Source organism: Lygodium microphyllum, chromosome 6 (assembly GCF_053477565.2).
Source record: "Lygodium microphyllum isolate KBCC chromosome 6, Lygodium_microphyllum_v1.1.10, whole genome shotgun sequence".
Lineage (NCBI taxonomy): Eukaryota > Viridiplantae > Streptophyta > Polypodiopsida > Schizaeales > Lygodiaceae > Lygodium > Lygodium microphyllum.
This window is the reverse complement of record NC_141140.1, coordinates 173,771,835-173,799,046: the sequence shown is the minus strand read 5'-3', so window position 1 is coordinate 173,799,046 and position 27,212 is coordinate 173,771,835. Positions and strand designations below refer to the sequence as shown.

At 45.9% G+C, this 27,212-nt stretch overlaps 1 protein-coding gene across 1 annotated transcript in view; it reads left to right on the top strand.

Annotated features, from left to right (window-relative positions):
* LOC148035420 (ras-related protein RABH1b-like) overlaps positions 1–25,947 on the top strand; it is a 35,651-nt gene extending 9,704 nt beyond the window's left edge. Inside the window, exons 2-6 of the mRNA XM_087680421.1 lie at positions 825–895; positions 24,669–24,757; positions 24,894–25,005; positions 25,125–25,215; positions 25,337–25,947. Of these exons, the coding sequence (XP_087536547.1) occupies positions 825–895; positions 24,669–24,757; positions 24,894–25,005; positions 25,125–25,215; positions 25,337–25,483 (510 nt within the window). The 3' untranslated portion in view covers positions 25,484–25,947. The remainder of the gene's footprint in view (positions 1–824; positions 896–24,668; positions 24,758–24,893; positions 25,006–25,124; positions 25,216–25,336) is intronic.
* Positions 25,948–27,212: the final 1,265 nt, after the last annotated feature.

Below are 27,212 nucleotides of genomic sequence, written 5' to 3'. Positions count from 1 at the left end.
ATGCTCAGGGTTCACTACACTTGCATATGGATGAGGCTCACATGCCCCACCATCACCACTTCTACTTGCTTTCCCTCTTTGGGAACAGCGAGTCGTGGAAGGATGGTGGCACTAGGGCTAGAAGAATGATTCTGAGGGTCACTGCGATGAAGGTCACATGGCTACTATTTGTAACCAGAATCTGAGGATGGTGAAGAATCGGAGGAGTCCATGCTCTTCTTTTCCTTCTCCTTTTGTTTCCGCAACATTGCTGGCTTCTTGTAGACCTTGTGGAGGTGCTACTTCTCGCCACAGAACTAGCATTGACCCTTCTTATTTTGCATGTCACCTCTCTATGAAGCAGCCAAGGCACTTGAATGAGGGCTGCCAAATTAAGATTACAACCTCCCCTATAAGTGTAAGGTAGATTCATGCTGAGGCAACATCGATGTCATGTGTTGGAAACAAGGAGAGTCGACTTTTAAATAGGCAGAAATGGAAAAAAATAAATGCCTACAACTCATGAAATGTACTATGCTAATTGTGCCAAGCCTTGGGGCCAACAGGTGTCACATGTGCATTTTAGCTCTAGTTAAGTGTGTTTTGAAGTTGCTGAATTAAATGTTTACATTTTTGTGGTTTGCTGCCCTTTGGGTGCCCAAAGGCCCCTTTCAAATGCAATCCATGCCCAATAAGCTTTGAATAGCAACGCCATTGCATAGAATAGCACCTCCATTGCATATGCATTTTGTTTGTGTTAGATTATTTATTTGCTACAGAAAAGCTTTTTTATGTAGTTTGTTTGAAACAATGATGTCATTACAAGAAGTGCTCTTGTCTTGCAGGCAACAATCGGCATTGACTTTTTATCAAAGACTATGTATTTGGAAGATCGAACAGTTCGACTTCAGCTTTGGTAAGCATTATAGCTGTTGTGCTTGTATTCTTGTTTATTTTGGCTGTTTCTTTGACACTTTAATTGTGTCAATTTGTGAAATCAGTATGTGCAGTAAACTCGGGAGGGTAGGTGGGAGGAGGAAGCAAGGGAGGACAAGAGAGGAAGGATAGGAGGATTTAAACTTTCAAAGGGTTATAGGACATGTTGAGCAAGTAATGTTGAAGTCCTCAATTAAGAGAAATTATCATGCATTTCAGCCTAGTTTAACTCCCACAAAAACACCCCTAAGAAGAATTATTTATGGGAAAGGCATTTTAATTTTGACAGTGCCCAACAATCTCCTACAAAAGGACGTGTAGTGGGCATCCATATTTTATTCCTCGTTCACTCACTTTCAGTGCTAGCTCTCCATTATCATCCTTTATCACTTTCCTTCTCATCGTTTCTGCTGCCATTCTTGCTTGCAGCCTTGCATTTCTTGGGATTTTCATCAGTGCCAGCTCTCAGATCAGCAGCGCCATCATCTTACTTGCATTGGCAGCACATCTCTTACCTACACTTGCTGTCCATAGAAGCATCTCTGCTGTCTAGCCTGCATTTTACAGCAGGAGTCATCTTGTTGCCATGCATTTTTGCTCCCGTCATCAGTATTTTGCAGCCTGCAGCGTTGGCACACCATTTAGCATCATCACCATCATTCCTAGTCTCATCTACATTCTGCATACAGCCTGCTGCTCTGCATTCTCTGTGATAGACACTGATGCCAGCAGTCCCTTCACTGATCCTCTTTAGTATCCAGCAGGGCTATCTGACACTTGAAGCCCCAACACCCTCTGATCAGTATCCCCCGCCCCCGAGTGCCTGCTGCCTTGTGTTTCATCCAGTGTACAGCCTGCTTCATTGGACTTGGTCTTTGTAATTGACATCGGTGATTTGCTGCACTTGGTATCCGTTCAAGGAAAATGACACTCTACCACTCTCCCTCAGAGGGTTGTCCACGTTTGACAGATGGGACAGTCAGTCCGATCCGTCTAGTCCTGTCCAGCTCGTTTGAGGTTCTTGTTTGCCTGCTGTGTGGGGTCCAAAATCAACTATTGGAGGTCAGAAAGTAACCGTTCAGGCAACTGTTCTTCTTCCCCTTTTGATGTGGTATTCCAGCCCACAATTCATCTATCCATCCTCTCTCTCTCTCTCTCTCTCTCTCTCTTTCTCATACTCTTACAACAATACATCCATCATTCACAAATCCACACATCATCCATCCCAAAATCCGCCCCCCACAAGGAGAAGAAGAAGAAGAAAAAACCAGAATACATTTCCACAAGGTTCTCTCTCCCTCTCTTCTTATTCAGTTCAGATTCAAGATCCCTCTCTTTCTCTTTATGTGTCTCTTACACATACTCAACACTCACCTGGTTAGTCATCAAGCTCTCAAGAGTTAATCTCTCTTTCTATATCCTCAAACTCTCTTTTGCACCTATGTTTGAAGTAAAGTCTCTTAGTATTTGAAGTATATTGTTTGAAGTCCCAACATTATGTATAGGCCTTAAAATTATATGCACACTTTTTTGGCATAGGACATTGCATTTGATGTGCACCGAAGATTTTAAGTTTGATTAGAAACGTACTAACATCGGACAATACTAGTCAGGCATGACATCCCACTTGCTCTCTTAGCTTGCTTACATGAGAGAGAGTGATTGTTGGACAGTCTTTGTTCCTTTGTCATGAATCGTGTGGTGGAGGGACTTGCTTAAGCTATTGTGCCGAACACACACAATACATGAAAGAAGTAGCTCACTCTAGAACACAAGAAGAGAGATGGATGCCAAAATGTTTTTTTATTGGTTTTTCTTCTTTCTTCCTCATACAATGCAATGTACACATAGTATAGGTAAGATACAACATAAAGGTAGGTGGTCTACTAAGTCCAATAGTGTATAATTGATGCGCTACAATTATACTAGCTATAGGTAGGCGTAACTAACCAAATATAGTAAGTGATAAGTTAGTGGCCATGTGAGGATCATAATGACCACTGATGTATTAAGTGTAGATGTGCGGATCCATCTAACCAAGTAGTGTTGCCATCCCAAATGTTGTTTTGGCCGGTTTTACAAGCTCCCAGTGGCAGTGATGCCTAAATAGACTATAAACAAATGACTTTCTAAGGACAAAGTTGATTAGCACTTAAGCCTTCTCCACCATAGATCCAACCCATGGAATCAATCCAATGTTCTTCATCATCAAGTCAATGGAGTAGGCTGCACATGGTGTCCATACAATGTGTGGGTATTGAGCCTCCAAGAGCTCTCCCATACTCTTGCAATTGCTTGTGTTATTTGTTACAACCTGTATAACATGGTCCGGCCAAATCTCTTGGATTGCTTCATTGATATGATTAAATATTACCTCTCCTGTTACATTATATGTAAGGAGTAGTTAGACTAAATACAAAATTCACAAAAACTTAAGTGTATTTATAAGTTGGAAATGGAAGATACCTGTGATCCACACACCATGACCCGTTAGATCTATAGATCTTAGAAATGTCATTCCAGTACAAGAAGATACCAAGATATTCATTAAGTGGCGCTTGCGAATATCTTTCCATCCATCAAAGATAATTGTGCATCCATATTTCTCCCATGATGTTCTATGACCCTCTAGGCTCATGTGAATCAAATCAACCTTGTGGTTCAATGTGTTGGTCCTTAGAGCCTCCAAACCAACAAGAGTGATAGGTGCTTCTATAGTAGTTGCAACTGAAACATCATTGATAAATCTCTTATAGGCATGTGTGCGAGCCACATGAAAGGCAATGTTACACTGATTAAAAAAGTATTTGTTTTGCAATTTCAGCTTTCTTCTTCAAGCTAGGTACCCAACTTTGTTGTAGTGTATTTGGGTGCGATGATGCACGTACCCACTCAATAGAAGGGCCTTGTCCTGTAAGTTATGATGCTCTAGTACTAGCACATGGAGGCCCCAACGGATGACACATCCATAGTACTAGGAGAGTGGGGCTCATGAGTTGATGTGGCTACTGCCTCACCACTTGCTTGGGTCTGAGTTTAAGAAGCTTGGCTTCTCACATTGCTTTCTGTCTCTCTACTATCATGTTGAGCCTTTCTTGATCAATATGACCTTTTAGCTCTCCCAAAATACTCAACCACCTTGATTGTTTCCCCACCATAGGCCAAGAATATAGATTTAGAGACCCTTGTACATCCACCTATTCCCTCACCACTTACCCATGAAAAATGGGCCTTTGTTCGAGTGACACCATCTGCAAGTACCTCTCCACAATGCTTTTCGTATGTAGGCTCTTGGACTTCTTTAGTTCACGTGACCTACCTCCAAGTGTGTACCACATTCTCCTAATTACTTGCAAGTGCATCACACTTGCCCCAGTATTACTATGTGGGGATCTTGTTAGCATACATGTATTCATGTGTCTTCTTCTGTGGTTATCTCCTACTTGTGGGCCTTAATCTAACCTAGACGAGGACTTTTGGAGCTCTTACATACTCTTTATCCATTAGACCCTCTCTATTGACAATTTCCCTCATCATAGCACATCAGGTGGAGGATTAGGGTTAACAATCGTTTCCTCTTTTGAATTAGGGGACATGATTTCCAGTTGTTGTTTCATGCTTTCCAGCCTATGATTGGGCAACCACTTATTCAGCTTTGGGCAGTGTTTCTCTAGTTAGGTGGACATCTTTCAGCGGTCAGGGCAGCCATTTATGCAGGTAGGCTAGTGGGCCAGATTTGAGACACTCACTTATCCATTTGGCACTTTTCAAGCCTGTTTGCATTTGACAGCAGGGCCCCCTTTGGGCTGCTGGTTGGATCATTCAGCTGCTCCCACAGTATTTAGGGCCGTTTGTCATCCTTCCCACACATTGTGCCTTCAGAGTTGTTCAGATGAAGACGCCAAGAAAGCTGTACTCTATAGTGCGGTCAAGGAAGAAAAATTTAAGGAGATTGCTGCAACATTGAAAGTGGGACATGAATGTCCTATGAAGAAACAGTCACCATTCTTATGGACGAGGAATGGTCATGTAAAGACATAGAACTTATCACAGGAACATTTCAATGAGAACAAACTATCAAAATATAGCTATTGTAGAAGAATTGGTCATAACCAACCAATGTTTTAAGAAAAAGGAAAATAGCAAGAGAGAAAACATGCAAACCTTCTTGCTTTTTACACGGACTCTGATGATGATTTGCCTGCATGAACCACACAAAAAGGCATAGCAGTCATTGTTGAGTCATCATCTCATGACTCTGGTAGATAGGAGTAAAACTTTGCCTTCTAAAACTTCTTTGAATAACAGTGTGGGGTACTTCACTTGGATTCTTTATTTGAACTGATTTGTATGTCTTTGGTAGCATCACTTTCCTTCATATTCCAAGGAGGGTGTATCTGTAAGGATGATTTGTAACCAGTTTCCTTGGGTAGCGAGTCAAGTCTTGTAGACATACTTGAGTTTTGAGCCCCTGCTCATGTGCACTATGTCTTTGTGTCATGCTGGCCTTCAATCAGCCTCTGAGCCATATGCATGGACCTCTAAATCATGCCCAACTACAAGTCGTCCAGCTTGTTGGTAGAACATGCCACGTTCTAGCTCTAGTTACAAATAACCTCGCTAGTTCATGTGGAATTAGGCACACAAGCCCCCAAACATGGCAATGACGTTCCTTGTGAATGACTTCTCAAGCACCATTATTGGATTTTTGCAAGGAAATGAAACAAAAGATACATCCAAATGGAGCTGATCACAAATCACTCGTCAAGGTGAATGTAAAACATTACTAGGGTGGGTATTAGTTGCCCCCTTTGAAAGACCACTTCCTATAATCCCTTGGACTAAGGAGTTGTTGCCATGATGCTAAGGGCGGTCCACCTTGGTGACAGAGACTACATTGGCCCCTCCAATGAAACCCCTTACAAGAAAGGGAATCCTTCAAGAGACCTCAATGGAGCCGCTCTCCAATGAGAAGCTTGTTAAGAAATACCCTAACATAGAAACATAAACAGAAACTGTACGACAAAGCACAGACTGATAAAAGAACACAGTTAGGGTTAGGGTAACTGAAAGACAATGAACACACTGAATAAGTGAAGTGATATAACTACTGAATAATACGATGCTCATGCAGCAAATACACTATGCAGTGAATGAATATTGAACCTCGAACTCCTGTATCTCAAGGATCAAGGCAAGGGTAATGAGTTGGAGAGTGTGTCGTGCTTTGAAGGGATTCCGAATCGCAGCAAGGCAGCCTCCGGATGTCGAACAGTAGCAAACGCAACAGTGAGAAGTTGGATTTGATGCAGACAGCAGTGAGGAGAGAGAAAGACAAAAAATGCAGACAGTAGGTGAGAGAGACTAAAAACGCAAGCGGGACAACTTGCAGGAGAGAGAAAGACTAAAAACTTAGGCAGCAGGAATGTGATGACGTGGCAGAGATAATATCTAGAATATAAAAAACTGACTAAAAACTTGTCCAAAAAATCTAATATTTTGAACCATGGACACTAATACTAATGCCTAAAGTGGTATTGGCTCTCTAAATCTAAAAGGAAGCCACACTCTAGATTTTTTTACACGGTGTGCGCGTAGCGGCATGACATCCACCGCCTCCTAACCTGCACATCCTCTGGCATGTGCCAAAGTCTTACAGATTTGCAGTGTTAGAAGAAGTATCTTCTGCCATGTCAATGTCTTCATCTTTTGCCTCTTTTTCTTCCTCTATGTCTTCATGTTCTTGAATTATATTCAAGTCTTCTAGCTCATATGTTGAACTTTCTCTTCGTTTGAAGAGCTTGATTCTTTTTCCAGCTATGGGTATCTTCAGGCTTGTTTCATCCAATTCAGCCAATGAATATGTGGCATTGTCATGAACGACCTTTACCACATATGGGCCAAACCAATGCTTTACCATCTTCCTAGAAGCACTGTATTGATTGTCTAGGCTGCTGTCATAGACAAGCACCCAGTCATTTTCTTGAATTGCTCTTGGCCGAAGTCAATGTCGCTTACAAATCTTCTTTTGTTTTTTAGTCTTGCTGTCTTTAGCTTCTGAATAGCTGCTTGAACATCTTCAGGCCTTCTTTCTAGCTGCCATATGCACAAAGTCAGCAACTCTTCTCTACTGATGCCTTCTTCCCAAGGTAGAAGACTCCATGTGAGAATAGATTCTTCAATGTACGGCAACATGTCTGCACAAGGACAGCAATTGCCTGACTGAATTCAGCTCCAAACTGCGTAAAGAGGGCTGGAAATCGGGCGCCAACTAATGGAGATAGCAATGGACAGCTTCGGCCGAGATGTTCTCCATGAACGGGGTGTGGGCAGCAAGCTGAAACACTTGAAATCTGCAAAAACGAGATTGAGAGAAGAGTGGAGGACAGTCGGCTGCCAATTTATAGAAAATTAGGGTTCTAGATTGTCTCCCACTTAACTCTCTCGATCCACTCCCCATTTTAGGGTTTTAGCTAAAATAAGCCTAAAATAAGCATGTTTTGAGGTTGATTAAGTGACTAAGTGCATTTCTTAGCACAATATTTCCTCTTAGGCCCAAAATAGAAGGCCAGTCTGAATTTTGATTTACCCCAAGGCATCTCACCCCAAAGTAGCCAGGGCATCGGACAAAGGGTGCGCGTCGGCTGCCTAGTGGTCTACCAAGACTACAGAGGTGATGGTTATCTTACCAAGGGAGCCCACGTGATCACCCTCTGGAGTTGAGAACATTGTTGACAGAGATGGCTGTGTGGTGGCAGTGTGAGTCTGACCTTTGAACTGCCCCTTGCCATCACCCTGTCTCCCCTGCAAGGAGTTGCCCGATTGAGGGGCGGGGGTTTGAGACTTAGGTTTTGGTGTTGTGCCTCTTGCCTTTGATCAACACTTGTCGTCAAAATGGCCAACCTTTTAACAATGTTGACAATACCTATTCTTTTTAGGTACATTCTGTTACCCAGGTTTGAGAGATTGGGATGTTCCTTGTGATTCCCTGGATTGGTTTTGCTTTTGATTTTGATTTTGATTTTGAGTTTGAGTGGAGGTTTGGTTTTGTTTTCCCTTCCCTTGTTGCCCTTTCTGAGAATGAGCAACAAGAGTCCCCTCTGAAGAGAAATTCATATGAAATTGGTCGAACAACCGTGCATAACGCAATAGCTGACACTCAAATTCATAGAATGTAGGCATGGTAGGTTTTGAAATTATACCTTCCACAAAATTGAAGTATTTCCTAGGGAGTTTGTTTAGGAACAATGTGACTTGATCATCAGAGGACTTAGGAGTCCCCGTAGTGGAGAATTCAGCAAGGAGACGCCGAAACTCAGCCAACTTGATTTTCAAGTCATCCCGGTCAGTGATTTTGAAAAGCTGAAGCTCATGGTCAAGATTAATACGACGGGTCCTATCCTGAGCCACATCACGGTCAGTCAAGTGTGCCCATCGCTCTGACGCTAAGTCAAAATGCTGAAGCTGAGAATGAAACTCAGGCATTAAGCCCTGCATCAGCTCGACAATAGTGTAGGCATTTCTAGCCTTCCATGAGCGGACAACCTCGTATGGAACAAGTACGGGATCGAGTTGGGGTTCCAACCCGTGCACAAGATTCCATAGGTTTTGGGAGTCAAGGACATGTCTCATCAAGTTCGACCAAGTAGTAAAGTTTGACCCGTTAAAACGAGTCTTGTCATTAAATGCATGCTTGGCAGAAGACGGGCTAGAACTATGAGGTGTCCAGTAGGTAGGGTAAGATGGATGTGGGGGATAAGATTATGAAGGGTAAGATGGATGTGCTGATAAGAAGGAGGAGGAGGGGGAAAAGATGGGTAGGCAGAAGTAGGTTGTGAGAGGCATTGGAATATGAATGTTCCTATAAGGTGCCAGTGTATGTGAAGGCATTGGGACACGGAAGCCCTGTCCAAAGTGAGGCTGGAACAGTATGATCAGAAGGTCCACTAGGGAAAGCCATGGAGGCAAACTGTGGAGTCAATTGATCCACACTCGGGAGAGACTGGGGGGGATACCCAGGCTACAATGATCCCGAAAGTGTGTGTGAAGTAGGTGGAACACCACCCGGCAGAGGTAAGGATGAGGTCCTAAAGGATGTGCCTATGTTTCCATAACCCCCTGGTGCGATGTGCGGTGCGACATAAGGTATCTGAAATGGAAAAGTGAATGGTGTGAATGGAAGTGGAGAAGCAATGGATGAATGCGGTGGGATGGGTGGGTTTTGAAAATGAGGTGTATGAGGTGCAGATGCATTTGGTTCATTTTTATCATTTAATGATTGGAAATGAAAATGTGAAGATGATGATGCATAATGCAATGAAGAAAAAGGAACATCAAATTCATTCTGATTTTGTGAAGTAGACTAAAAAGGAAGGAAGGTTAGAAGAAGAGGTAGCTGGCTTTTTCTTATAATCCCCACGACGTGTGTTAACATACAAGAATTGGTCCTCAAGAGGACCTTTTCCGTAGTCAACAGATTGTACTCTTTCTTCCACCTGATCTTTACCAGAATATTACAAAGCAGAAGAAGTAAAAGAAGAAGGACAAAAGATGAATCTAACATATCTTGCATCGGAGTGGATGGAATTGAAGTGAATAAATGAATATACTCCGGGTCTTGTTTTCCAACAGGGGGGCCCATCCCTGATGGAGGTCTCGACAGCCCTGTAACATCATTAGACTCACGCGCAAAATCTGAAGAGAGAGATTCATGTATACCTTCATTTAGGAGATTTTCTTGAAGGGCAATTCTTCGATCGAGCTTCTCAATCTTCTTTTGTCTATAAGCTATGATCAGTTTATATTCTTCAAAGGTCAGCTTGCCTAGCTGTTCTTCCACGTAATCAAAAGTGTCATCCACCATGTCGAAACTTTGTGGAGCAAGTTGATCAGCCCACTCTTGCTCGGTTCTCGGCATAGTTGTTCTTGGAGACTGAATCGGTGTTGTTGTGTTCGAATTCATTTGAACCTATTGTTGTTTTTGCTTCTTGTGCAGAGCTCTCAGATCAAAGGCCTAGGTTTCTCAGAGAATACCAGGCTCTGATACCATGTTAAGAAATACCCTAACATAGAAACATTAACAGAAACCGTACGACAAAGCACAGACTGATAAAAGAACACAGTTAGGGTTAGGGTAACTCAGAGACAATGAACACAGTGAATAAACGAAGTGATATAACTATTGAATAATATGATGCTCATGCAGCAAACACACTATGTAGTAAATGAATATTGAACCTCGAACTCCTGTATCTCAAGGATCAGGGCAAGGGTAATGAGCTGGAGAGTGTGTCGTACTCTGAAGGGATCCCGAATCGCAGCAAGGCAGCCTCCAGATGTTGAACACCAGCAAACACAGCAGTGAGAAGTTGGATTTGATGCAGATAGCAGTGAGGAGAGAGACAGACTAAAAACGTAGGCAGCAGGTGAGAGAAAGACTAAAAACGCAGGTAGGACAGTATGCAGGAGAGAAAAACTAAAAACGAGGCAGTAGGACTGCGATGATGTGGCAGGCTGTAAGGTAGCAGGTCTGCACAGGAACAACAGTTGCCTGACTGAAATCAGCTCCAAACTGCGTGAAGAGGGTTGGAAATCAGGCGCCAACTGATGGAGACAGCAATGGACAGCTTCGGCCGAGATGTCCTCCGTGAACATGGTGTGGGTAGCAAGCTGAAACACCTGAAATCTGCAAAAACGAGATTGAGGGAAGAGTGGAGGGCTGGCTGCCAATTTATAGAAAATAGGGTTCTAGATCCTCTCCCACTTAACTCTCTCGATCCGCTCCCCATTTTAGGGTTTTGGCTAAAATAAGCCTAAAATAAGCATGTTTTGGGGCTGTTTAAGTGACTAAGTGCATTTCTTAGCACAACAAAGCCCCCTCTCGATATATGCCCAAGATGGATCCAACCGAATCATTGTAGGGAAATCGTATATCCTTCCATGATTGTCAAACACTTGATCCTTCTAAGCCCCTTCAACTTACATTGACAATTCCTCAACAAATATGACTGCAGTTTGCACCACCAAAAAATGTGTTTGATCTTCCACAAGAGGTATGCCAAGAATGATCAATACTATAAAATGAATTCTTACTCAAAGTGCCATAGTAGCTAGAGCGTCCTGTCAGAGTGTAGCGGTGCAGAAGCGTAGGACTGAGAGAGATAGAACGCAGAGAGAAGAGAGAGAAAGAAACAGTGGAAGATGAAGATCTGCTGTATAAAGTGTGCTGTATACAAAGATATGCAGATATGTACATGGGCGCAGTGCGTTGGACTTCGTGTCTCTACCTCGACGATGCAACCTGCTATTCACCTCGAAGTCCGCTGCAGTCTGCACGATCTCCTGTCTGAAATCTGCGAACAGAGACGAGATCTGCGCGAGCCTCCAGCCTGTAATCTGCGAGCAGAAGAGTGTCGGAGACTGCTGGAAATCACGGCTATAAATAGCCAGAATCAGGGTGCAAAATAACTGCAGGTCGGCTGCATTAAATGCAGCCGACTGTACTGTATCAGGTCGGACTGCCACGTGGTAGTCTGACTGTACAGTCCGACTGGACTGCCTGGCTCTGATCGCTAACACCCCCTCTCAAAGCCTGGGCGGGGCAGAAGCCTGAGGGATCTGGCATGTCTCCGAAGTAGAGCCTGGGAAGCACCTTCGTAAACAAATCTGCAAGATTGTCCTCCGTCTTGCAGTACTCCACAGTGATGGTCTCATCCAGAAGCTTCTCTCTGATGAAGTGGTACTGGATCTCTATGTGCTTCATCCGGGGGCATGGAAAACAGGATTCTGGGCCAAGGCAATGCAACTCTCATTGTCACATTGCAGCAAAGTGGGACGAGTCTAGGGGCAGCCAAGCTCCTCTAACAATCTCCGAAGCCACACAGCCTCAATGTGGTGGAAGACGCGGCCCGATACTCCGCCTCAGTAGACGAAAGGGCTACCGTGGGCTGCTTCTTGCTACTCCAGGAGTTAACACCTGCACCCAAGGTAAAACAGTAATGTTGTAGACCGCCTGTGGTCCACATCATCGGCCCAATCCGAGTCGCTCCAACCTGCAAGTACAAGATCTGAACCACCTGTGCCTGCTGGATAGTGAATCCCTAAATCAGATGTCCCCCTCAAATACTGAAGTATCCTCTGGGCAGCTTGCCAATGCACCGTCTGAGGTTCACTCATGAACCCCGCCAAGAGCCCAACAGCAAAACAAAGATCAACGCGAGTGTTGAGGAGCCAAATCAATGATCCAATCAACTGACGATAGCGGGAAGCATCCGCCATGGGAGAAGCTGAATGGGAAGTGGCCTTTCAGTTCGGATCCATAGGAGTAGAAAGGGTCCGACAATCCTCCATCGCAAAAGAAACCAAGAGCTCCTGTACATATCTATGTTGAGAGATGAAGATCCCCCTCTGAGACTGATAAATCTCATGGCCCAAGAAGAACTGGAGTAGACGCAAGTCCGTCATCTTGAACGTCCGATGTTAGAGCAAACAAGCTCCGTAGAATGTGCCTGGTGCCTCCGTGACCGCCGTAGACCATCCTACGGTCCCACTCCTCAGGGACCCTCTCGATCCCTGAATCACGGAGTGTGTCACGGGCCCAACGAGGAGGAGGCCAAACCTCTTCTCGTCTCTCTCCATCAGCTGAAGACTCTGGGATATCCACCGGTGGTAACTCCTCGGGGGTGACCGGTGGAACATTAGACTCTGTATCAGAAACAGAATCAGAATCAAAAGGCGCGGGCTCCAAAGGAACTGTCACGGGAGCCCAACTCTCCCCTGGATCTCCAAGAACGGGATGCTCCTCACCTGTTGCTATGGCCGGAACCTCCACGAACCGCACATCTCGACTGGTGTACACATCCTGCTTGACAGGATTATACAAACGATAGCCTTGGGATTGAGAGCTGTAACCAACAAACACCTGTCTTCGGGAAGCTGCTTCAAATTTATCATGATGAGCCTTGGGAATGTGAACATAGGCATCGCACCTAAAGACCCTAAAATAAGAAACATCGGGCTTAGTCCCAAAGTAAGTCTCAAAAGGTGTCATCCCATCAACGACCGAAGTGGGGGATCGGTTAAGGATGTGGACTGCAGTAGCCACAGCCTCGGCCCACAGAAATTGAGGTGTCTGTCGGTGCTCCATCATGGTACGCGCCATCTCGATCACACTTCGGTTCTTCCGTTCAAGAATGCCATTTTCTTGAGGAGTGTTGGTATTAGCAAACTCCTGGTGAATACCTTTATCTGCACAAAAACGAGCAAACTCATTAGAAACAAATTCACCACCCTTGTCGGATCGCAAGGTCTTCAATCTCTGGCCCGATCGGTTCTCCTCGAAGAGAAGCCAATCCTTGAAGTGGGAGAAAGCTTTTGACTTCAACGCCAAGAAATAGGCCCATGTCATCTTGCTGTAGTCATCTACGATCAACATGAAGTACGAGCTCCCTCTCAAGGACTCGTTCCTCATAGGGCCACAAAGATCCGTAGATACAAGCTCCATCGGTGAAGTAGACTGCCGCGAAGCTTTGTTGGGAATCGCATCCCTATGCTGTTTCCCACGAATGCAGGAGACGCATGGCTGCTGGCTCACCACTATGTCCGGCAACCCTCGAACAAGCTGTCCACGTGACGCCCTCCGAAGATAATCATAGTTGAGGTGACCAAACCGAGCATGCCATAGCTCTGACTGTGTCTGAGAGGTAAGAAGAAGAGTAGAGAGGGCGGTAGAAGACTTCAATTTGTAGATGCCGTTTTCCTCATATCCGGATGAGAGAACCTTCCTTGACCCACGATCAAGGATTCGCACCGAATCACTGTCAAACTCCACCAAAAGTCCAAGGGAACAAATCTTATGAACTGACAGTAGATGATACCCTAAACCTGGTACATGCAAGACCTTTGAGGTATGGGTACCACTACGTCCATTTGGAATTAGCTGCATCTCACCCCGTCCTGCAATAGACACCGAAGAGCTATCTCCAATGAGAATCCCACGCGAAGGTTGCAACTGGGCAACACCATCTGATGAAGGAGTCATGTGCCGAGAGGCACCACTGTCAACGATCCACTCTCGAACCTGGGGAGCTGTCATCGCAGCATCAGAAGCATTTGGTGAAGAGTCCTCAATGACCGCTAGATGAAGAAACACAGCTGATGAGGGTGCAGCCACCGCTCCAGAATCCTTCGTGTCCTTCTTGTTGGTGTCATTCTTGTCTTTGTCAGGGCAATCCTTCTTCCAATGGCCGGTCTTTCCACAAATATGGCATGTGGATTCTTTGTCCTTGTCCTTGTCCTTCTTTGACTTGTTATCCCCCTTCTTCTTCTTTTGGTCCTTCCCCTTCTTCTGAGAGGCTTGACCTATCAGTGCCTCCGACTTGGAAGCATTCTGTCCCTTCAGTTGTTCCTCTTGGTCCAAGACCATAGGAACCAACTCTTCCCACCGAAGAGTGGACTCTCGCCCCGAAGCAATAAGGGTGGAGTAGAAAGCACCGAATCGTGGCGGCAACTGGGACAATAGTGTGATCGCCATGTCTTCGGAGGAAATCGGCTTCCCTGCATTCTGAACCTGCATTTGAAGCTGTCTAAGCTTGTTGATGTGCTCCCGCAATGAATAAGACTTGTTCACAGACAAGGTCCGCATCTGTACCTCCAAAGAAATCCGCTTCATAAGGGTCATCCGGTTATACATCTGATCAAGCTTCAGCCATATCTCCCGAGCCATCGTCAAGTGCTCGATGTGAGCTATCACGGTTGTAGTACAAGACAGAAAAAGAAAGAAACGAATCCGGGCATTCAGTTTGTCCCAGTGAGACTGTGCCGTGGCCAACTTTGCACGAGCATCGGAAGAGAGTTTGGACTCATCTCTCACCGAGGGCCGGTCGATCTCCTCCTGTACAAGCTCCGCCAAATCGTAGGACTCAAGGATGGCCAACATCATCATGCGCTAAATGCGATAATTGTCGCCATCGAGCTTCTGATCTGCGGGAAGAGCCGGTAAGACAGCAGGCACCTTCCGGTCCATGATCGTTTGGAACTCCAAGTCAATCTCTGTAGACATCTTCACCTGTAATGCCTTTACAAACGCAAAAGCAGCCCCCTTTGACTGTGAAAACGCAGCCTGCTAGGGCTCTTCCGCGTCCCGAAGCTTCTTCACTTGCCGGAGGCGATGAAAAAGCAAAACCTGCACTTGAAAGCTGAAAACTCAAACTTTCTCCTCGTCAAACAGCAGTAAACAGCAGCAAATCCACCACCTGGACTCCTTTCCCGCGCGCCCACTCTCGCTTCAGCCTTGTTCCGAGGCGCAACCCTCCTGCTTGCCCTCAAATGCTGAAAACGCAGCCTTGTGTCGCGATGGAAACTCCTCTTCAGGTTGGTTCTGCACTCAGTCAGCCCTTCAACACTGCTCTGATACCATGTCAGAGTGCAGTGGTGCGGAAGCGTAGGACTGAGAGAGAGAGAACGCAGAGAGGAGAGAGAAAGAGACAGTGGAAGATGACGATCTGCTGTATAAAGTGTGCTGTATACAAAGATATGCAGATATGTACACGGGCGCAGTGCGCTGGACTGCGTGTCTCTACCTCGACGATGCAACCTGCTGTTCACCTCCAAGTCCGCTGCAGTCTGCACGATCTCCTGTTTGAAATCTGCGAACAGAGACGGAATCTACGCGAGCCTCCAGCCTGTAATCTGCGAGCAGAAGAGTGTCGGAGACTGCTGGAAATCACGGCTATAAATAGCCAGAATCAGGGCGCAAAATAACTGCAGGTTGGCTGCATTAAATGCAGCCGACTGTACTGTACCAGGTCGGACTGCCACGTGGCAGTCCGACTGGACTGCCTGGCTCTGATCGCTAACACCTGCATGATATTAAGAGTAGCATAGACATTCTGTCCTTGATTGGGAGTCTTGAATACCTTGAACATCTCCAACGGTGTGCTTGGAATCAAAGCAAAAAATTCCTCATGCACAAGCCAAGAGATTAATGTAAAATGTCAATGAAGGTATTTTCTTCGAAGAAGTCGATCAACTGGGATGAAAAAGTTGTTAGAAAATATGTTGGCTCGTGTGTGAGTTTGTGTATGCAGAGGCTGGGCACATTATTTAGGATATTTTAGGCATTTTTTATGGTCTTCATTTTGGTCACATTTAGCATTTATGGCTGGCTGACCAGCATTAAATGCTGGCTGACCTGATCATATTGAGGACATATTTTTGTCCTATATATTCAGGCTCCTCCTCTTCACTCAGTCACTCATCTGCCATTACATGGGTGGAGACTCTGTGGAGAGGAGGAGCCAGTGCCAGTGCCCACATAGCCAGTGACTCACCATTGTATGCGATTGTCTCGTGTTGGATATATGGATTCCATTTCTCGAGCATACATCTGAGTTCTCATTTGTATTGTGTTCTTCAATATTCTTTCTTGCCCCGTAGCTAGTGACTCACCGTTGTATGTGATTGTCTCGTGTTGGATATATGGATTCCATTTCCCGAGCATACATCTGAGTTCTCATCTGTACTGTGTTCTTCAATATTCTTTCTTTCCCTTTCTCTTGTCTTGTGTTTCGGCAGTTTATTACAGCATATATTTACGTTTCCATTGCTGTGTGAGAGTGCCCAGCGGAAGAACACGAACACAGAGGAGAGGAGAGAGAAAGCAGAGAATGAAGGAAGAAAGTCTGCACTGACTGAGATGAATGCTGAATACAATGGAATGGACAGAACAGTCCCTGCACGCAGCCCGGAGCGTCAGTGAGGGAACCAGGACAGACTGGAAGCAGAGGCAGCACCAATGCCGGAGACGGAGACGGAGACGGAGGGAGCAGTGCTGTACCTGTAGAGAGCAATGCTGGACTGACTGGGGGGGCTGATATAAATAGCCCCCAGGCCAGCAAACTGGCCGACCTGGCCAGATTTGGCCGACCAGCCAGATCTGGCCGACTATGGCCAGATCTGGTCCGACTGCCCAGAAAAATAGGCAGTCAGGGCAAAAACAGCCCAGTTTGGGCTGGAACAAACCCAGGACTGTATGCTGCCTAGAGCAGCCACAAAACTGTCCTGACAGAGCTCCTCTGTCTCCTGTCAGACTCTGACAGGAGCTCACAACCAGGAGATGACAGACTGAGACTGAAGAAGAGCAGGCTAACACCCCCTCTCAACTCCTGGGAGAGACTGAAGACCCAAAAACCGCATGTGATGAAGCAAAGAAGCCTGAGGCAATGGCTTCGTAAAGAGATCAGCTGCATTGGCCGCCGTAGGACAATAGACCACCACCAGCTCCGAATCCACGATCCGCTCTCGAACACAGTGATACTGAACCTCAATGTGCTTCGTACGAGCATGAAACACCGGGTTCTTGGCCAGAGCAAGAGCACTCTGGTTATCCACGCGTAGCTCCGTAGGTCCGGTCTGGGAAAAGCCAATCTCTGCGAGTAAGCGACGAAGCCAAACTGCCTCCATAGCGGTCGAACATAGGGCCCGATACTCAGCCTCTGTAGAAGAAAGGGCCACAGTAGGCTGCTTCTTGCTGCTCCAAGAGACAGCACCAGATCCAAGGGTGAAAGCATAACCTGTAGTGGATCGTCGCGAATCCACATCACCTGTCCAATCAGAATCACTCCATCCAGAAAGGGTAATCCCATCTCCATACATGATCCCAAAGGATCGAGTTCCCTACAAATAGCGAAGAACCCGCAAGGCCGCTTGCCAGTGATCCTGGGTAGGAGTCTGCATAAAGGAAGACAATAAAGCCACCACAAAAGAGATATCCGGCCGAGTGTGAAGTAGCCAGATAAGAGAGCCGACAAGGCACCTGTAACGGGTGGGATCAGTAAGAGGAATTCCAGCTGCCAAAAGCTTGGACTCAGGGTCCATAGGGCATGAGATAGGCTGACACTCAGCCATATCAAACTCCGAAAGAAGCTCGGAGATGTACCTGTGCTGCGAGATAAAAATGCCCTGTGCCATCTAATAGATCTCCAGACCTAGAAAGAAGTGAAGGATCCCTAGATCCGTCATGTCAAACTCCTGCTGTAGAATGGACCGTGTATGCTCCACCTGCTGAGTGTTGCTCCCTGTAATGATAAGATCATCCACATACAAGATAAGGAACACCGAAAGAGAATCCACAACCCGTAAGTAGAGGTTGGGATCATAAGCGGAGCGCGCAAAGCCACTCTGTAGAAAGAAGCGGTCAATTTGCTGGTACCAAGCACGAGGAGCCTGCTTGAGGCCATAAAGAGCCTTCCGCAGCTTGTAGACATGATCCTCCTTCCCCTGCACAAGAAAACCAGGAGGTTGTGAAACATAAATCTCCTCCTCAAGAACGCCATTCAGAAAAGCAGACTTGACGTCCATCTGATAGACAGGCCAACGGTGGTGAGCAGCAAGAGCCAAAAGAACTCGGATGGTGGACATCCTAGCTGTAGGAGCAAAAGTCTCAAAGTAATCCAACCCTGCACGCTGAGCAAAACCCTTGGCAACAAGCCTAGCTTTATGCTTGTCCAAGGAGCCATCGGCAAGATATTTGGTCTTAAAGACCCATTTCACACCAATCACCTTCCGTTTCGCGGGACGCGGTACAAGCTCCCATGTATGGTTTCGCTCGATGGAGTCGAGCTCGGCTTGCATAGCTTGTCTCTAAATATCCTGTGCAAGAGCCTCCTTCACAGTGGAAGGCTCGGAATCCTGAAGAATCTGTGACATAAGAGCATAGTTCACACATAGTGAACTGTCCTGCTGGGCCTGTAAACGGGCTGATCGACGGGGACCTGAAGAAGAAGCAGGAAAGTGAGTAACACCTGAATCCTGCATGAGCCGGTGATACCATAAAGGAATCCGGAGAGACTCCGGCGGCTGTGAGGGAGACCGGGGGGACCTCCGGAACCTGTAAAGCACCCAAATCGGAGAGGGACTCCCCCTCACCGAGTGAAGGTAGATCCTCCGCATCTGAAGAAGGCTGTATATCCTGTGAAGATTTCGAAGTGGCAGTAGAAGAGCTCGTAGAAGACGAAAGCATATCCACCAAAGGGGAAAGGGAAGCCGAAGGAGGAGGAATAGGGGGGGTGCTAAGGGGCATCCTGGAAGGAAGTGAAGGGAGAGAAGGTGGAGGGGGGGGGGGGTCCGTCGATGATGAAGAAACATCTGAAATAGAACCATCAATCGGATCCTCAGAGGCCGAAGCCTCATCAAAGATCACATCCCTGCTCACCTGAACCTGCCGCGTCGTCGGGTCGTAGAGCCGATATCCCTTCGTGGTCGTACTATAACCAACGAAGATAAGCTTTCTCGACTTAGAGTCGAACTTCGTCTTCCTCTTCTTCTTGTCCACATGGACAAAAGCATCGCACCCAAAGATGCGAAAATGGGACACGGAAGGCTTCTTCCCAAAGAAAGCCTCATATGGAGTCATGTCCTGTAATGCCGAAGTCGGAGAGCGGTTGCGTATATGCACCGCTGTAGCCACCGCCTCACCCCAAAGGAAATGAGGAAGACTCCTATGCTCCAGCATAGATCGGGCCATCTCAATCATGGTTCGATTCGCACGCTCCACCACACCATTCTCGGATGGTGTGTTCGGATGGGAATACTCCACCCGAATACCATGATCCCTGCAAAACTGAGAGAAAAGGTGAGAAGTGAACTCTCCACCGTGATCAGCTCGAACACCACGAACCTTGGAAGTTGTTTGGGTCTCCACAAACACCTGCCACTCACAGAAACGGGAGTACGCCTCGCTCTTGTACTCCAAGAAATAAGGCCACACATAACGACTAAAGTCGTCCACAATCAGCATCAAATACTTGGCCTTCCCAAGGGAGGCCGTGCCCATAGGTCCGCAAAGGTCGGTATGAACCAACTCAAGCGGAGTAGTAGCCCTCCTAGAAGCAACCTGCGGGTGAGGCTGCCGATGCTGCTTGCCTCTCAAGCAGCTAGGGCATAAAGTGTGAAGAGGAGGGAAATCAGGAAGTCCCTCCACCATCTTCCTCCTAGAAGCCCGGCGAAGAGAATCGAGGTTCAAATGACCATACCGAGCATGCCAAAGCAGCCCAAGCTCATGGGAAGTCCGCGTAGCCAAGGTTGTGAGCGTATAAAGCCCACCCTCCTGTGTACCTGTCCAAAGAGCATCACCTGTAGAAGCATCCTCCACTGTGACTGCATCCTGAGTAAAAATGACTCGGGTACCCAACTGAGTAAGACCATGCACAGATAATAGGTTAAAACCCAAATCAAGCACATAGAGAACTTTGGCGGAGGAAGACCGCCTGTCAAAAAACATAGGTAAAGTCCCCACGCCTCGAACAAGAACTGTAGAATTGTCACCAATGGTGACTGTACCCCCTCTGGAACGAAGATCCTGAAGCCAATCCTGACGGAAGGTCATGTGTGAAGATGCTCCACTGTCGACGAGCCAAGGCTTCTCCTGTGTGGTAGAAGCTAGGGCAGTGTCTTCCTCAACAAAGAGATGCACAAACGCAGATTCTGTTGTGGCTGGGGCCGCCTTCGAGTCCTTCTCCTTAGGCTTCAAATGGGGATACTTCTGCCAACACTTCTCTTCGGGATGAGTGCCCTTCCCACAATGGGGACACTTGGGCTTCTTCTCCTTCGCATCCTTTTTGTCCTCCTCCTTCTTGTCCTTGGCCTTCTCCTTCTTTTGTTTCTTCTTCTTGCCGCCACTTGTGCCTGCCGTAAATGCCTTGGTGGAGCCACTGGCTCCCACCTCTTTGAGTCGCTCGTCATGCTCCAAGACAAGCAGGGAAAGCTCCTCCCATAGGAGTCTTACGGGTCCTCGAAGTGATGAGGCTGGTGTAGAAGACATCATAACGGGGTGATGGCAGCTGAGTCAACAGAATCATCGCCATATCCTCAGACGATATCAGACGACCAAGAGAGGCTAGCTCGCCTCGCATATCCTCCATCTTCGTGATGTGCTCCTTCATGGAAGAAGAACCATCAAGACTGTGCATCCGCAACTTCTTCTCCAGGGAAATCTTGTGGGCAAATGTCTTGTGCTGATACAAAGACGCAAGCTTTGTCCATACTTCCGCCGCAGTCTTTAACCTGTGAACATGTACAAGAACAGAATCATGGAGACTCATAAAAAGAAAGGAACGGGCTCGAGAGTTGAGCCTATCCCATAAGGCTGCACGGTCCATAGAGGTGCCATCGGACGAATCCACAGGGGGTTGGTCGATGGGCGAAGAAACAAGCTCCCAAAGATCAAAGGTATCAAGGATGCAAGCCACCTTGCATGACCATAGGGAGTAGTTGGAACCATCCAACTTATCTTCCTTCGGAAAGGAAGGGAGAATCGGCACCTGTATAGAGGGAATCAAGGAAGGCATCCGCACATCTGAAGCAGTCTTCACGGAAGAAACCTTCGCAGTAGATGGAACCCGCTGAGATGCATGGACTGAAGAAGGACGAGTGCGAGGAGGGTCTTCCCGATGTCGAACTTCACGATAATCCCGCCTCCGCTCAGAGGAGTGATGAGAAAGAAGCTCATCCTCTGAGTTTTCAAAGCTTGAAAACTGGTAAGACATCTTCCAATCTGCAAAATACCAAAAAAAGTTGTGCCGCTGTCGAAATAGGGCTAGCAATGTGGTCACCAACCACCAAGACGCAGGCAGAGAGTGCCTACAAACACATGGATCTGCAAAACGCAAAGAGATCTGATGTTGAACACCAGAAAAGAGACCACCAGCACCAGGAAACAGCCCGGACAGAGGTCGCCAGCAGGAAAGGAGCAGCCTGGGGTGGAAGCGACCTGCAGTGCAGCAAAACGCAGCCTGTAGGAAGGTCGCCCAGCAGCAGGAGAAGCCGCCTGGCTGCAAACGCAGGGATGCTGTGTCGCTGGATGACGTGGCAGCCTCTGCAGTCAGCGTGGACTGCAAATGCAGGCTGAACAGCCTCCTGTAGCAGTCGCCTGGCTGTGATGGATCTGTTGGCAGCAGCAGTAAGGTATTTCTCTCGTCCTCCGTGCTCTCAATCGGGCGATGATAGCATGTGAGAGTGCACAGCGGAAGAAGAACACGAACACAGAGGAGAGGAGAGAGAAAGCAGAGAATGAAGGAAGAAAGTCTGCACTGACTGAGATGAATGCTGAATACAATGGAATGGACAGAACAGTCCCCGCACGCAGCCCGGAGCGTCAGTGAGGGAACCAGGACAGACTGGAAGTAGAGGCAGCACCGATGCCGGAGACGGAGACGGAGGGAGCAGTGCTGTACCTGCAGAGAGCAATGCTGGACTGACTGGGGGGGCTGATATAAATAGCCCCCAGGCCAGCAAACTGGCCGGCCGACCAGCCAAACTGGCCGACCTGGCCAGATTTGGCCGACCAGCCAGATCTGGCCGACTATGGCCAGATCTGGTCCGACTGCCCAGAAAAATGGGCAGTCAGGGCAAAAACAGCCCAGTTTGGGCTGGAACAAACCCAAGACTGTATGCTGCCTAGAGCAGCCACAAAACTGTCCCGACAGAGCTCCTCTGTCTCCTGTCAGACTCTGACAGGAGCTCACAACCAGGAGATGACAGACTGAGACTGAAGAAGAGCAGGCTAACATGCTGCTCCACTTCTAACAAAAGTAACGTGCCATAAGTGGATGTGTAAGTCATCACCCAAAAGGAAAATAAACAGTCTATCAAGCTGTAATCAATGCAAGTCAATGTTCAGTTACTAAATCTTTAAATGTTGTTCTTTGACTAAGGCTCTTTATTCCTTTATAGCTTGCATTCTATTTGTCAATCTAGTTGTGCTCTGCAATGGGCAGTGTCCCATTCGACTATGTCATGTGACATGTGACAAGGGTAGGCAGCAATCTTAGACCACCAGCAAGGTGTGCCATGGTCAATGTTGATGATTAGTGGATGTGGATGGACAAACATGTAATTGCAAACATAGCTCTTCGAATGGAAACTCACGTGGTGGCACTTGACAAACATGAATTTAATCTTGAGAACATTTGTATTTAGACTCATAAACTTGGATTTTCATTGCGCTTGCGTTCTAGGCTTCAACACTTGAGCTCTGCATGTCTTGAACCTTGTCAAGTGCAAAGTTGAAGCAAAACACAACACCTCATCTCTCTAATCTCCTTGGGCAAGATCGCGAGTTGGGTGCTATGATACCCTGTGGGAAGTATGGTGGGCTCAAAAGAACCTGAGAGAGAAAGTGTGTATGTTTCTTTACAACATCACAAGATCATGGCACAGTTAGTAACAAGATAATTCCAAGAATAAAAAGGAGCAATGAGGACAAATGGAAAGCAACTCAATAAATCATGAAGGTCACAGAAGAGCTACCCCATAGCGAGTCACCAAGTGGCGAGTACATTCATAACAAGGTGGTGCCAGGAGTGAATCGCCAACTAAGAGTGAGTGAACAATGCATGTAGCATATAGAATCAACATGGATGATAGCCGACTATGAGTGCCTCACTAGAGGAAACCTAGAAGCACTTTAGAGAGTAGCACTGTCGATGATCGTGCAATAGGTGAAAATATGGTCAAATGAACCTTCTCAGAACCTTGTCTAAAGCCAGCAGCCTGTCTGGTTGGTTTGTGCCTACCTAATGGAATTTTGTTGTCTTAAAGGCAAATATTGTCAAGAATCACTTCCAAAGGCGGCTGATTAGCATTCAAGGAGTATTCTAGAGTTGATTCACATTGTCACCAGGATGTGTTTTCCAAGTTTAGGATTAATGTGTGACTAAATTCTGGCACTTCAGGCATGCAAGACATTGCATAAGTTGTGTAGCACATGGCCAGGTCCTTCAGTGGCAAAGGTTTAGTGTAAGGAGCCTAAGATCAATGAATTATTTAATGTGCAAGTCCTAGGTCACATTAGAATAATGGGAGCCTTTTGAACATTAGTGCCAAAGTTTCAGTCAAAATATTAAATAAGAAGAATTAGGCTCTTTGTATCTAGTTGGAACATCTCTTAGTAGTCTTAAAGAAATACCACAAGGGATGCCAAGCATCGGGGCCAATCTGTTTTGTGTCTCTGGGTAGAAGCATTCTAGCTTTGTTAAGTCTGTTAATTGTTGTATTGCTAATTTCATGATTAAGATTTAAGTGCTTTGCAGATAAGGTTTATGATACTGCCCTTTGGGTTTCCTAAAGGCCGGTTTCACACATTGATCTTGCAGTGTTGTGAATGTTCCATCTTATGGATGAACAAGGTATTTCTTTAGACCTCTTGATGACCATGGTCGTAGGAATGGGTATAGCTACTGGTGTCTACCATGTTTTTTAGCTGGCTGAAGATTCCGGAAACATAAATTGGCTTCAAAGTAAAGAAGATCCGTCTAACATTAGTCATTTGTCAAAATTTCTCATGCCCCTGTGGATGTCAAGCTTGTAAGATTCTGCCTTCTTTTCAGCTAATGTAGATATGTTATGTATTGTCTGTTTGCTCGCATCACCATTCCATTGGTGCATGAGTTCAAATCGGGTCACCGAACATCCTGTATGTCACATTCTTGGAGCTCATCATGGTTTGTATAGCTTTCTTCATGTATGAGTTTTTATGTCTGGTTCGTCCTTCACCTTTTTGTTTTTCGTGTCCAAGGTGTTTGTGCTGCTTTGTTTGTCTTTACCTGTCCATGACAAGGTATTTGTGCTGCTTTGTTTTTTAAAGCTGTCCATGATAAGGTGTTTGGCTGCTTTGTGGACATGAAGGAAGAATAAATTGCACAAGTGGTATGACATGTCTTTTCTGAACTGGTGTGATTGTTCCTTATCTTATACAGGGATACTGCTGGACAAGAGCGATTCCGGAGTTTGATTCCAAGCTATATAAGGGATTCTTCTGTTGCTGTTATCGTCTATGATGTTGCAAGTATGCCCCTTTGTAATGGGTTGTTGGCACGATTGTTTTGATGTTTGAGCTTTAATTGCTGTTATTTTGTCTTATGGATGGTCTCTTGTTTAGCATACAGACTATATTCTGCTCTCTTTTTCTTCTCTTTTTGCAGACAGACAATCCTTCTTGAATACTGCTAGATGGATAGAGGAAGTTCGTACAGAACGAGGCAGTGATGTCATCATCATGCTTGTGGGAAATAAGACAGATTTAGTCGACAAAAGGTCTGCATAAAGGAGTTTTCTTAAGTGACTCATTGCTAGCCAAAATGTACAGTTTCTATAGTGTTCCAAATAATACCACAAATTTTCATGCAAAAATGAGCCATTGACTCAATGTGCAGGCAAGTTTCTATTGAGGAAGGAGATGCTAAAGCACGAGAATTAGGAGTCATGTTCATTGAAACAAGTGCCAAAGCTGGCTTCAATATCAAGGTTCCTGATAACTCTCTTCTAGTTTGGTTCAGTCTAAGGTGCATATCCTAGGTAGGTAGGATGTAATGTTTCATGGCATCTAATAGGCCCAGTACTTTTTCTGCTGGTTGTGGTGACGTAGGCATTGTTCCGTAAGATTGCAGCAGCTTTGCCTGGGATGGAAGTTCTTTCATCATCTAAACAACCAGGACTGGTGGATGTGAAGTTGAATACAGACACTGTTGTGGCGACAGGAGGAGAAAAGAAAGATGGAGGTTGCATGTGCTGATAGTCGGTTTTTTGAAGCATCACACTCAAGTGTACTTTTTAGTGTTACAACCAATAGTATGAGCTACTGAACGTTTTTGTGGTGTGGTAGAGGGCTCTTATGGGCCATGGGAAGGGGAAATTTTTTTCGCTCAAAAACGTGTTCTCTTTCTTTCTGGAAAAAATATATTTTTCTCCTTTCTAGGTAGTTTAGAAACCCATCCAATTGTAAGTCTGTTTTTGATTCTCATTTCTCATTGTTGCCGTTCTAACAAATCAATGTATTTGTAAAAATATACCTGAAGACTGGCCCACTGGCAGATGTATGTATGTTCTTCAATATTGGCAGTCTGCAACACCTTGGATGTGGAAAGCAGTGTCCTTGAATCCATAGTGCTGGTGAAATATCTAGATGGATGTGGTTCTCTAGATTTGTAAACAACCGTGCTTGTGTACAACATGCAGAATGAACGCGCTTGTTTAATCCGACCTTTTGGCAAAGATTCCAAATGTTGATTGGACATTTGTTCTTTGTTACCAACTTAGCTGAGAAGAAGTATCGAAAAACAAATTGAGTTTCTTGAACTACTAAGGTAACTAATTTCTATATTCTCTTATGTTGTCCTAGTGTTCATTGGCAACATGTGCCAACATGAAGGTAAAAAGAGTAATGATGTGACCAAAAGAAGGCTGCAAGTGGATTTGACACTTAATGATGATAGAGTTTGAAACACATGCGATGCAATGCAAGGAGAGCAGTACATAGAGTTCATTGATTACACCTATGTTTTTTTCATTTTTTTTTGAAAGTATAGTGGCCTGATTGAAAATGGACTAGAATTCTTAGCTGACCAATTTTACAACGAAGAGAGGGAATTTGTAGATGAGAGAGAGAGAGAGAGAGAGAGTGATGCTCCGTCGCTGGATGCTAACCACCCACCTAAAGCTTTGGACAAAGGTAAACAACAGGTTTCGGGTTTGGATTCCCGTGCCATTGACTGGGTTGAAGTACGCGCAAAAAAAGGCAACAGGACTATTGCTGGCATGGAGAATACTGTGCCTACTACCTCACAAGATTCCATGCGTACCTATATGCGCAGGAAAGAAATGTTGTCTTCTGAGCGCTTTGCTCCTGTTATGGTTTCCTCAGCCCCCCGTCCTTAGCCCATCAGAAGAATGTATTCGGATCATCCAAAGGGTCCACCTGCTAAGCTGGCTTTTGATACCAGAGGCAACATCATTACCCCGTGGGATCGTCGTTATCCCCGTTCCATCCCGAAGTCAGCAGATACGCCGTCTACCTCCAAATCTGGTCCTCAGAACTCTTTTGCTGTGTTGGCGGATTTCTTGGATGAGGGAGTCTTGGACATTCTCGTAGAAAAAGTCAAATCGAGGCAAGCAGTGTCTCGTACCTGATTTTGTTTTGAATACACATGAAAATAGCCACGTGGAATGTGCGAGGAATTTGTTCTCGCCACAAGCAACATGCCATGTGGACTGTATTGCATGAGAATCAGTGGGATGTTCTGTGTGTTGTTGAGCACAAGAGTCACGGAGAAGCCGGAAAAGTTGTGGATTGCCATGGCTTTTGTTTGTTCTATGCAGGGACCCAGGCTATGCATTATTCGGGTGTGCTCATGATTGTACATGAAAAATATCAGCCTGTTTTTATTAAAAATGATGTACATGGCCGCTTTCTGGTGATTGAAATTTTATTCGAAGGGGAGATCTTATGGTTACTTGGCCTCTAT